Genomic DNA, 12,842 nt, shown 5'->3' with positions numbered 1-12,842 from the left:
AAAGGTCAAGTGACGCCGGCATGTTTCTTTGTGCTGCTTCGACTTTAACCCCTCAGGCTGACTTAAAACTCTTTAAGCTAAGCACAAAGTCTTGTGATGACATTCCAGCCTTCTTTATCCCCTTTACCCAACAGTTACAACGTAGAAACTTCACCATATTGAGTTTCTAGTTAATCCCCATCATCTTTGTTCAATATTCCTCAAAATCGCCTGTTATATGCCTTTGTTTGACAGCTTTTAACCCTTATCTACTTCCACTGACCCAGGCTTGTTTGATTCCCATCAAAAATCCATCTCGACCGTTAACCCAGCAACCGAGCCTGAAGTACAGCTCGCCTCGACACGTCTCTTCACGAACCAAGAATCGAAGAAAAAAATCCCGAGCCATGGCAGACAAAGAAATCGGGCTTCCACAGAAGAAACCCATTACTGAACAAACTTCCTCCACAGAAATAGAACACGCTACTTTAACTAGTCAGCCACAACTTCCTCCAGCCAGCTTCTCTACCATTCCAAGCCTCGCCTTTGCTCTCCCTTTTAGCAATACCAACGAGAACACCAGCAAAATCCCAAGTCCTCGCACTCAAGTTGCACATCAGTTCCACAGATTAGACCTCACGTGTAGTGGCGGGGCTGCCAGTACAACCGGCGCAAACGATACACACGCTTCTTCTATCAATACTACTACTACTACTACTACTACTACTACTACTACTACTACTACTACTACTTATCCTTCAACTTCGACGTCCTCGCCATTTTTACCCCCCAGTCAAGAAACCCCACAACAAGCTTTGCAAACTATGGCGCGATTGGCATGTATTCCGCCTACCCCAACTCCAACCCCGGATACTTCAGATTTGATGGACGTAGATGACATCCAGCCTCATCGAAAACGAGTCCGTAAATCGGATTCCAAGATCGAAACACAAGACATTTCGTCCTCAGTAGCCGATACTTCTATTGAGAGCATTTCCACACGATCACGCAAGTCAACAAAAAAATCAGCACCCAAGTCTCGACTCTCCTCGAAGAAAAATAATTCCCCCACTGGTCGCCAAAGTAGCACTAGAGATCGAACAAAGGCCGCTGCTGTTAAGCAGACTCCTGCTACTTGTACACACCCGCCAGTAGAACCACCCGCAGAACTAGCACCAGATCCTAATGAGCCACCTCGGGTTGTCGAGCCCATCCGTGCAGCTCTGACCTGGAAGGAAGAGGAAATCACAGTATTTGATCCCGAAGATAAGGACGACGATGGTGTCGGAATGGACGGGGTTGCTTTTGAGCCAACACCAGAGCTGGCCAAGATCCGCAACCGCAAGCGTCATGCACAATTGGAAGCCTATAAAAAACAACTTGAAAACGACGCACGAGCAAACAGGCGCAATAAGAGACGACAAATGAGTCCAAGTATGGACCGCAAAGACGTCCGACGCGTTCGGTTCCTCGACTCAACTGCATAGAAAATTGTTGGTGGGTATACCATTTTCTTGGATGTCACGATGCAATGCACTCATGTTTCATGGAAAATTCCTGTGGGAGATACTCTATTGAAGAAGGTCCCTTTCATTGCATTTCTGCTGGAGTTTTGAGGCTTAATGTAGTTATGTGATTTTTTTGTGCTTCTTGTTCAGAAGCCTACCAGATACCCTTCTAATACTGTTTGTGTGCTGCTAAATGGTTGGCATCATCTATGATGTTATGCTATAATACACTGTAACTATTGTACAATCTCGATGCACCGCTGGCCGCAGTGGCTATATTCCAGAGTGGCCTCGCGCCATCGCCAGTCACACAGCTGCCTTTTACCAAAACTTCCACCAAGACTTTCTTAGCTTGGCCTGCTCTGTTTCTCTAGCTTTGATCATGGCAGCCTCACGTTGCTCCCGAGTTAGGCTCGTATCGATGAATGTCCCAGGTGGTGCGGGAGGTCTGACTACAGCCTGTGGAGGGGGCCCAACTGTGATATTTTCGGCGCCCTGTTGTTCATTGTGAACCTCGATAATCTTCTTCATAGCAATTCTCTCCATCTTGCGTGTCATGTTACAGTATTCAAAAGCACCAGCTGAGACAATCAGACCAAAAGTCACGGCGAAGTTTGCTGCCGACTTGAAATTGCCTGTATAAAGCGGTCAGTAACCAAGCCCTTGGCCTGCAGCTCGCTCTCAAAAAATACACCAACGCACCCTTCCAAATGAAGCGACCGGCGCCAGCCAGCGTCGCACCGATGATGCCTTGTTCCAAACTCTTCTTTGCGCAGGGAATGGATGCAATCTCTTTGAAGTCATCGGCCTTGATGGTCTTGATAGCAGCTTCCAAGTTGACGTCGACCTTCTCCTCCTTGGGCGCATTGGGATCTTGGTGTTTCGTGGGGTGTTAGCAAGGCTCCGTGATGTGTTCCGAGTTTATTTGAACTTGCCTTCGGGCTTCTGCCACATGAAGATCTGGCGTTCCTTTGAACCCTTCACAGGGTCAGTTGATTGCTTGTCTGCCATTTTTTGAGACTGGCCCTGTATGGGGTAGAGGGTGAGATATGATGATAAGGACACACGGTTGTAGTGTGAAACCACGATCTCGGCAGCGGACTCCGGGGTCCAAGGTTATCCGCATGCGTGTGACAGGCGCCGGCTCCGACCCAGCCAATTCACAGGTCACGTGAACTCCCGCGGGACAGTCTTTTTCCATCTGATGTGGGTCGCTTCTTTTGCTTTTGAAATCGACGCGCTATGTCTAGCGCGATACCACTTAACGCGTCTTTTGCTCCACGTCCCTTTTGACAGCGTTGACCCTAGCAAAACAAAATGCTGAAGATTCATGGCATCTACTATTGCTACATTGATCCTTCACACAACAAGGATTGGGCTGGATTGCATTACCTTCAGCCAGATCTTGGTTTTCCTTCCGCTATTTCTTTGTATTTGGCTTAGCCTGTCCTTGTTTCATCGTCTACTTCTAAAAGACAGCTGGTTCATGTTCACAGCTATAACGACGATCTGTTACTTTACTTCTTTTGCCCGCCCCTCCCGTGCTGCCGTCTACAGCTACTAGCTAAATACCAGTGGCCTCTAATACCACACTCGACTCACAAAGACTTTTGCCATGTCCAATACATCGTTGCGAAAGCCTCAAAAAGGTTTTCGGCGCGGCGGCAAGGTCGCCTATCATGGCGGACGATCCACACAGAAATTCACTTCAACGCCTGGCCGGTTTGAAGCCACCTCAACCGACGAAAGATGGGAGCGCACCCAGATGGCACACCAAGTCGACGAAAAGATGGGCTTTGAACGAATTGAAAGCGGAAAGACAAAAGAAGGCTGGCTGGTCAACATCCAGCCGACGTCCATACCAGACTCTCGCAACATAAACGGCCGCTCAGCTGTCGACTGCTACTTCATTGAAGATGGAAACGAGACCACTTTCAAAGCAACAGTTGAATATGAGCCCTATTTCTTGATTGCCGCCCGCAAAGGCCGTGAGAGCGAGGTTGAGGAATGGGTGAAACGCATTGATGGGGGTGGTGTTGTTAAATCTGTCACCAAGGTTGAGAAAGAAGACCTCAGCATGCCAAACCACTTGCTCGGCTACCGACGAACCTTTCTCAAGTTGTCATTTTTGAATGTTTCCGATCTTATGACAGCTAGGAGAGAAATCATGCCAATTGCCGACAGGAATAAAAAGAACATGAATACCATGGATACCTATGCCGAAGTGGTGAGGTAAGAACACCCACGTCTCTTTGGAATGACTCCGCCTTCCATGCCACAGCTCTAGACTAATCACTGGAATTTCCAATGTGTAGAACAACGGGAGAACTTGACCTTTACGACGACTCGCGGGAGCAAGATGAGCGGGGGAATGTCAACATCGCCGACGCAAGTGACTACATTGTTGATATTCGCGAGTACGATGTTCCGTATCATGTCAGAGTGATGATCGATCTTGGTAACTCACCTTATTTTACATCATATGCTCGATAGATCCAAGTCTAACATTTACAGATATACGAGTGGGAAGATGGTACTTCATAGAGTTTTCTGCTGGTATCACCACTATTAAAATCAACGAGGAGCGTCTCGCCATGGCTGACCCTGTTGTTATGGCTTACGACATCGAGACTTGCAAGTCCCCTTTAAAGTTTCCCGATTCTTCTGTCGATCAAATCATGATGGTTTCGTACATGATTGATGGCCAAGGCTTCTTGATCACAAACCGGGAAATTGTCTCGGAAGACATCGCAGATTTTGACTACACCCCAAAGCCCGAATACCCTGGTGCTTTCATCATTTTCAACGAGCCCAACGAAAGAACCCTAATCGAGCGCTTTTTCGAGCACATCAAAATTGCGAAGCCAACAGTCATCGCTACATACAACGGTGACTTCTTTGATTGGCCCTATGTTGAGGCTAGAGCTGCGTTCAATGGTATCGATATGTACCAAGAGATTGGGTGGAAGAGAGACTCTGAAGAGCAGTTCAAATGCAACTACAGTGTCCATATGGATTGCTTTCACTGGGTGAACCGTGATTCATACCTCCCACAAGGTTCTCGTGGTCTCAAAGCCGTTACGGTTGCCAAGCTTGGCTATGATCCTGATGAGCTAGATCCAGAGTTAATGACTCCTTATGCAAGCGAAAGACCACAGACCCTTGCCGAGTACTCCGTTTCCGACGCTGTAGCTACATACTATCTCTACATGAAGTATGTGCATCCTTTCATATTCTCACTGTGTACCATTCTACCTCTCGGCGGTGACGACACTCTGAGAAAGGGTACTGGTACACTTTGTGAAATGTTGCTTATGGTCCAGGCCTATCAGAAGAAAATTATTTTACCGAACAAACACGTCTCTGCACGAGAGTCGTTCTGGGAAGGACACTTACTCGAGTCAGAAACTTATGTTGGTGGCCACGTCGAAAGTATTGAAGCTGGAGTCTTCCGCTCCGATATTCCGGTAAACTTTGCTGTACAACCTGCGGCCGTTGAAGAGCTTCTTCGGGATCTCGATGCGGCCCTGAAATTCAGCATCACTGTTGAAGAAAACAAAAAGATGGAGGACATTGTAAATTACGAGGAGGTCAGAGACCAAATCGCAGCCAAGCTCACAGAACTTCGAGATACTCCGCATCGGCACGAAAACCCTCTTATTTACCACCTTGATGTTGCATCCATGTATCCTAACATCATGACAACGAATCGACTCCAGCCCGATTCTATGGTTCAAGAGTCGGACTGTGCTGCCTGCGACTTTAATCGACCCGGAAAGACTTGTGATCGGCGACTACCTTGGTCATGGAGAGGCGAGTACATACCGGCAAAAAGAGATGAGTATAACATGATTCGCAATACTCTGGAAGGCGAAAAGTTCCCTCCACGGCGGCCTGGGCTGCCCATGCGTTCTTTCCAGGAGCTATCTCTCGATGAACAAGCGGCGTTGATTCGTAAACGTCTCCAACTTTATTCTCAAAAGATTTATCACAAGATTCACGAGTCCAAGACAATAGTTCGCGAGGCAATTATCTGCCAGCGTGAAAATCCATTCTACATTAATACTGTACGCGACTTCCGTGATCGTCGATACGATTACAAGGGAAAAACCAAGGTTTGGAAAGGCAAGACAGACGCTCTTAAATCATCTGGCGCTCCAGCATCCGAAGTGGATGCTGCAAAAAAGATGATTGTTCTCTTTGATTCACTTCAACTTGCCCACAAAGTTATTCTGAATTCATTTTACGGTTACGTCATGAGAAAGGGTTCTCGTTGGCATTCGATGGAAATGGCCGGTGTCACATGTTTAACTGGTGCTACCATCATTCAGCTTGCAAAAGATTTAGTTGATCGACTTGGCCGTCCCCTGGAGCTGGATACGGATGGTATTTGGTGTATGCTTCCAGCAACATTCCCCGAAAACTTTTCATTCAAATTGAATAATGGCAAGAAGGTCGCAATCTCATATCCCTGTGTTATGTTGAACCATCTTGTTCACGCCAAGTTCACCAATCACCAATACCAGACACTTGTGGACCCCGCGACCTTCAAGTACGAAACCCATAGCGACAACTCCATCTTCTTCGAGGTTGATGGCCCGTACAAAGCCATGGTTATTCCTACGTCAAAGGAAGAGGACAAGAACCTGAAAAAGCGTTACGCTGTGTTCAATGACGATGGATCCCTTGCTGAACTCAAGGGTTTCGAGGTCAAACGTCGTGGTGAGCTGAAGCTTATCAAAATCTTTCAGCAACAAATCTTCAAGTTTTTCCTAGAGGGTGATACCCTGGCCGAATGTTATGTTGCCGTCGCCAAGGTGGCCAACCGTTGGCTTGACGTGTTACATAATAAGGGCTTAACACTGTCCGATGAGGAACTCATGGAGCTCATTTCAGAGAACCGAAGCATGAGCAAGACTCTTGAAGAGTATGGCAGTCAAAAGTCGACGTCCATCACGACGGCTAGGCGGTTGGCTGACTTCCTGGGGGAAGGCATGGTCAAGGACAAGGGCCTGAACTGCAAGTTCATTATCTCGCATCTTCCCCGCAACGCCCCCGTCACTGAGCGTGCTATTCCCGTGGCTATCTTCTCTGCCCCAGAAGAAACCAAGCGCCTGTATTTGCGCAAGTGGCTTAAGGAGGAACCTTCCAACATCGACCCCCGTGCCCTCCTGGATTGGAACTATTATCTTGAGCGTCTTGGTTCCGTTATTCAAAAGCTAATAACAATCCCTGCTGCGTTGCAAAAGGTCCGTAATCCGGTTCCCCGCGTTGCCCACCCCGACTGGCTGCAGCGCCGAATTAATCAAAAGGACGATAAGATGAAGCAAAAGAAGCTCTCGGATATGTTCACAGTCAAGAGTAGCCTAATGAATAGCTCTGGGACTCTTGAGCAACGTTTAGATGATGTTGAAGACTACGGGAACCAGCTTGCTAAAGCGAAGACAATTGGTGCTGCCATTGCTTCCTCCCAAGCAGCATCTTCTTCATCGATGCCAAAGAGAAAGGCGCCTGATCGTGATGAAACTCCCGTTCTCGAAGACTTACCCAAGAAAATGCCTGATCCATCAGAGGACTACGTCGAGTTTTTGCTGTATCAGAAACGCAAATGGAAAATGCAAAAGGAAGCCCGAGCCAGACGGCGCCAGCTGTTTGGTGACCGCCGTATGAACAACAGCAGCAGCATTCAGCAAACGATGATGAAGCAAGCACATTCGACATTTACCAATACCTGGCAGATCTTGCATTTGAAGGCAACTGATAGCCCGGGAATAGTCATGGCCTATGTCCTTATTGACGCCAAGATCCACCCGATCAAGATTAACGTCCCCCGCCAATTATATGTTAACTTCAAAACGAAGAGCATCCCGAAGATGAATCTTAAAGACTGCTCGGTGAAGCCCGCCAATGTGAGCCTTCCTAGCGGTCACCTGCCTGTCAACTTGGTGCAGTTGACTATGTCGGAAGCAACTTACATGAGCGAAATGCAAAAATGGTTTCCACTCCTTAATGACCGGACGGTAGAAGGTGTCTATGAGCAAAAGCTTCCTCTCAACATGCGGGCGCTTCTACAACTGGGGAACTCTTGCACCATTGACCAGTCTCAAGAAGCCGTTCTTGGCAAGGGTTTGGAGCATGGCTTCGATCTCCCTGGCCTAAAACAGCCTGATAAGAAGCGCAATTATCTGGAATCTGTTCCCCTTGCCTTTATTTATATTTCCCAGATCACGACGGGCGACAAACAGATTTACGGAATTTTCTCATCCCGAGCCGAGCAAGCGCATATTGTTATTCTCCAGCGGTCCCGAGATGCGATGCAGGATATCCCGAACATTTCTCGCATCTACGGAGAAAAACTGCAAGAGCATATTCAGGAGATCGCAGGCTCCAACGGCAGCACCCAAGATTTCTTCCAGTACCAGGAAAAACTCGCCTTCAAGCTGACCCAAGTAACTACACAGCGCAAGGCGCACTTGGAGATTGGCGACATAGTCAAGAAGATGAACAGAGAGGAGCTTCGGGCACAAGTCCTGGTGATTCAGTCCTCGCAACGCGAGTCACTTATCCACAACATTCCCGTACTAGGCGAATTCCCGACACTGCCTATGAAGTATGATGTTTATGATGGCTCCCTTCCTCCTTTGGGTTGGCAGCCTGTTGTTGTCAGACGTCTGGTCCGCCATTATCTGCGGCTAGCAGGCGAGATCACACATTTCATCGCGTTATCTCGATATGCTGATATTCCTTTGTGTAATCTCGAAAAGGAAGACCCGCGATTCCTTATTGATATTGCATACGCAAGAAGACTCCAGGCTAATAGTGTTGCCCTCTGGTGGTCTAATGATGCTCGCCCTGATCATGGAGGCTACGAAAAAGACAACGTTGCGGGACCGCTGGACATGATGGCCATGCCCCAAGTCAACAATCCGGGAACATACATGACTGTCTGCATCGAAATGGAAGTCCGCAATCTTGCCATCAACACAATCTTGACATCATCTCTCATCAACGCTCTGGAGGGATCAGACGGCGAGATGTTCAACGCCGATCCTTCGGGTGACAAGGATGGTGCTAGTATTTTATACTCCCACAATTCATTTTCCGGCGCCGGCATTCGTGTTTTGCGAGGTATGGTCAAGAGCTGGTGGTCCGAGGCATGCAAAGGTAGCCCCATGGCTGATCTAATGGTCAACCATTTGCTTCGCTGGGTCGAAAATCCCGATTCATATCTGTATGACAACACCCTGCATCGCTATGTACAGCTCATCTGCCGCAAAGCATTCCAACAGCTTATGGGTGACTTTCGTAAGGTTGGGTGCCAGGTCATTTTTGCGAACTCTAGCAGATTGATTTTGCAGACCACAAAGCAGGATGTCGAGACGGCGTATGCCTTTGGCCAGTACATTACCAAGTCTATTAAGACCCAGCCGCTTTTCCATTTTATTGATCTCGACATCAAGGAGTATTGGGACTACCTGGTTTGGTACGATGAATACAACTATGGTGGCGTGGGCTGTGACGAGGTTACTGAGCATGATGGCAACCAGCAACTGAATACTGTGATGCATTGGCAGATGCAGACCTTCCTTCCTCCTCGTCTACAGAGCGTTTTTGGTAACTGGGTAGTCGAGTTTATTCGCATCATGCACAACCTCAAGCGACCAAACGCGACAGTATCCGGCACGCCCCGTATGACCCAAATTCCCATGCAGAATCTGACTGCTGATCCTGAGAGCAACGAGGTCACGAATATTATCTCTGGTCCCATATTCGAAAAGCCTTTGAAGAAGGAAATTTCTGGACTCATCACACGCCAGAAGAAAGAGATGATGCATTCAGAACTTGCAGTCGACTATGCCTTCCCGAAGCTACCGGGCTCTCACATCTCAGGGCTTGATAGCCACAAGGCTGTTCTTGAGCTGGTCAAGGCTATCATGCAGATCCTTTCTCTAGACAAGAACATCATCATGGAGGCACGTTTGCTGCGCAAAGAGCTCCTGCAAATGTTTGACATTAGCGACTTTAGCACAGCCGGCGCTTTCCGGAATCCGTCAGAGAGCCTGGTTCTACGAGATATTAGCTGTGAGAACTGCGCCATGCCCCGGGAGTTTGACTTTTGTCGGGACGAGGATCTTCTCCCCGAGGATCTGTCTCAGGGTGCGGCCGACAACACATGGCGCTGCACGGGCTGCGGCTTTGAGTTTTCGCGCATGAGCATCGAGGAGCGGCTGATTGCCGCTGTTGAGGGCTATGTCATTGAGTGGACGACTCAGGACCAAAATTGCAAGTCGTGCGGTGCAGTCAAACTCGGCGAGTTCATGGATCATTGCACGTGCAGTGGTGAATGGAAAAATATACTCAACAGGGATGATGTCGTCGGGCGCCTGAAGGTGTACAAAAACGTGGCCGAGTTCTACGACATGAGGATGCTGTTTAGCGTTGTAGGGGAGATCTTGGAGTCTATATAAAGCTTTGTTGGGGGTGCAGACACAAAACGGGGAATGTTTGTATGCAGATACATTAACACGACGCCACGATTTGAGTTGAAAGTCTTTATTAACCTATTGATTGATTAATTATTTATACTTTATTAACCTGTCTACTCACGACGCCACGATTTGATGTTTTTGATTTTCATTTTTTTGAATCGATTTTCTTCATCAACCGACCCTTCACAATGAACAACTAACCCTAATGAAAATATGAACAACAAAAAAGGAATAACAGATTGATTTCCGTGACATCTTGGATCACTTGATGATCTAAGATGGACGGGACACAATGAATGAGTGGGGTGAACCGGGATTGAACCGGTGACCTTTAGATAACTTCTCATGTGAGACGGGCTGAAGTTTGTAGCTTCAGTCTAACGCGCTCCCAACTGCGCCACCACCCCGTTGTTGTTGTTTTGGACAAGCTAGTTGTTGAACTATATGGTTAGAATTTTAGCACACCATTAGAGATACCTGACTTACGCGGTAGCCACTTGGTGGCCAGCCCCTCGAGGGAACATGTCAGATGACAAACGAATGAAGACCATCACCGGGAAAATGGACGTGGTAGCCAGGGCCGCATACAGAGCAGCCGCGCCGGCCTACAGGACAACGCCGGTGGACCTAGTACGCCACGCCGTCGGGGCCCCGCCGATCACGGTGATCCTTGACGACATCATCAGGGCCGAGGCGATCAGAAGAGTCAAGTACGAGCACGGAGTGCACATCCCTCACGCTTTCGACGGATAGACGGGTTGGATACTGGGCACACTACCGAGTGGGTACACAAAGCTCAACTGCTGGGCCAGATATGGCGGTGCGCCCGCCCCCGAGGAAGGAAGGACAGCCTATGGCTCGAAGCTTGACGAAGCAGAGAGGCGCATCCAGGAGATTACAGACGAAAGCTCTCCAATTCTGTGGGCGTATTCAGATGGGTCCAAGGACTCCAAAGGCTACGCCGGCTCAGGATGGGCTTTGATCAAGCAAGGGAAAGAACTGGCCACAGGCAAACTGCATCTGGGGGTCGGGGCAAAGGTTGTGGATGTGGAGGCGATCGCGGCGAGACACGCTGCAGCCGAAGCAGTCAAAGCCACTGCAAAAATGGAAAACCTCAAAATCGTCATTTGCCTAGACAACCGCAGCGTGGTGGAAAGGCTGAACGGCAGGCCCACCCGAAGCCGGGAAGTTAGGTGAGTTCCGGGCCACAGAAGCATCCCAGGAAGCGATCGAGCGGACCAGCCGGCAAAAGAAGCCTCTACAGAGGAAACAGCCCAGCCCAATCTACTGTGGGCTTTGGCAGCCCTGAAACGATGGCACAGGCAGAAGTTCCAAGCAGCGACAGATCGATGGTGAAAAAGCACTGGGCGGAATCTGGAAGAACCAGTGGCATGGAAGGCTACGGCTGGAAAGAAGAACCGAGCCAGCGTGGGCAGAGCCCTCGCGGCAAGGTCGGGGCACGGAGACTTGGACAAGTACCACGTCCGCTTCGGGCACGACACGCCATTGGGGTGCGAGAGATGCGGGGCCGAGAAAGACGGCCCACATGTTTGGACATGCAAAGGCCTACAGAAAAGATACAGCAGGTCATGGGTAGAGCGTCTATTGAAGACGGCACGAGGGGCAAAGACGTTGGCCGAGAGAGTCGACAAACTGACACAGAGGGGCCCCGGGCGGCAACGCCTCATCAACCAAGCATAGGCCGGCAGAAAGACCGAGCAATTTTCTACTTTTTTTCCTTTGTCTAGTTCTTTGTATTTCGTTATTTGTTTTACTGGGACCTTTGGGGTGACGTTAGGGTCGCTCTGGAGGCTGCGAGCCTCCGTGTTCCAGCTGTTTGTTCTCTTCGTTTAGGTGCAGACCTGCTCTTTTCATAGCTTTTCTCTTTTCACAGGTGGACTAGCCGCCTGTGACGCCCATTCGACTGGTGAATCCTAGCACACGGCGTAAAGATAAACAACAACAACAACACCAATAGAGATTCTGAGTTGTGGTTTACAGCTTCTTTTGAGCTGGGAGACTACAGGCACCAAGGCAGTCCAAGTCGGAGGATTCTGGCGACTGCGGAGCCAGCTGCCAGGCTGCCAAGACCCTGCCTAGTCATCTCATAGGTGTTGGAGGTGGAAAGAGAAGCAAGAAATGAAATCAAAGAACTAGTTGCTAAACAAAAACCTTTAGTTAACTACCCTAACTTTCAGTATTTTGATTGTGAGGACTTACTGAAGTCGTTTACGGAAGAAGTTTGATTCCGGAACGTCAGACAATATCAATAGATTACAGAAGTAAGTGCGCGCAAAGATCTGTGGTAGAAAGTATTGCTCTTGTATTCAATAGAGAGGAAGATGAAGACTGTTGTCTAGAAGGAAAAACTAGCTACAATTGACATAGGAAACACTGAACCTTTTATGTTCATGGAGAGTTGTGCTTCTCAGGAGCAAGTAGAAAGAGTTCTGATCTTTCGGAGCTTGTGCAAGTGGTGGATGTTCAGCTTGTTACCCGGAAACGTGACGTCAGTGTTAGGACCCGTGATCCAAACGGCCGACTGACCTCTACTCCAAACGTTCGAGTTCAAGTGACCGATTGTTTTGGGTATAGTGCTTTGGGGACATTCGTCAGGTGCTTCATTCAGCTCATCCTTTAAGGGTCGCGAATCCTTTAGGGTTGACTGGATGCACCAACACTAACTAGACATACTTAAGAAACGTAAGCAGTCACTACCGGCTACAAATATCCTTGTGAATGGTCACCTTTTCTAACCATCCGATAACAAGAAACCCCGTTTTCCTCGTATCTTGCCAAGGAGGTGAAGATAGGATCGCACCACTAAAATGCGCGAGCGTCCATGAGAACGGGCTCAAAGGAACGT

The 12,842-nt window shown here is 48.6% G+C and overlaps 3 protein-coding genes across 3 annotated transcripts; 2 read left to right on the top strand and 1 right to left on the bottom strand.

The window, feature by feature from the left end:
• Positions 1-386: 386 nt before the first annotated feature.
• On the top strand, positions 387-1,466 carry BROUX77_003941 (uncharacterized protein; the record flags this gene model as incomplete). Its single annotated transcript, XM_073748648.1, has 1 exon — positions 387-1,466. The coding sequence occupies one exon, from the start codon at positions 387-389 to the stop codon at positions 1,464-1,466; it is 1,080 nt and encodes a 359-aa protein (XP_073606366.1).
• A 342-nt stretch (positions 1,467-1,808) lies between these two features.
• On the bottom strand, positions 1,809-2,613 carry BROUX77_003940 (uncharacterized protein; the record flags this gene model as incomplete). Its single annotated transcript, XM_073748647.1, has 3 exons — positions 1,809-2,122; positions 2,190-2,360; positions 2,574-2,613. The coding sequence occupies 3 exons, from the start codon at positions 2,611-2,613 to the stop codon at positions 1,809-1,811; spliced, it is 525 nt and encodes a 174-aa protein (XP_073606365.1).
• A 489-nt stretch (positions 2,614-3,102) lies between these two features.
• BROUX77_003939 (uncharacterized protein) lies at positions 3,103-9,955 on the top strand (the record flags this gene model as incomplete). Its single annotated transcript, XM_073748646.1, has 3 exons — positions 3,103-3,719; positions 3,803-3,945; positions 4,002-9,955. 3 exons carry the CDS (start codon positions 3,103-3,105, stop codon positions 9,953-9,955), a joined length of 6,714 nt encoding a protein of 2,237 aa, XP_073606364.1.
• Between the last annotated feature and the right edge of the window lie 2,887 nt (positions 9,956-12,842).

The sequence above is a fragment of the Berkeleyomyces rouxiae genome (genome assembly GCF_048999995.1).
Source record: "Berkeleyomyces rouxiae strain 22BRR77 chromosome Unknown BrBRR77_ptg000003l, whole genome shotgun sequence".
Lineage (NCBI taxonomy): Eukaryota > Fungi > Ascomycota > Sordariomycetes > Microascales > Ceratocystidaceae > Berkeleyomyces > Berkeleyomyces rouxiae.
Note: the sequence above shows the minus strand (reverse complement) of the source record. Positions and strands in the feature narration are given on the sequence as shown.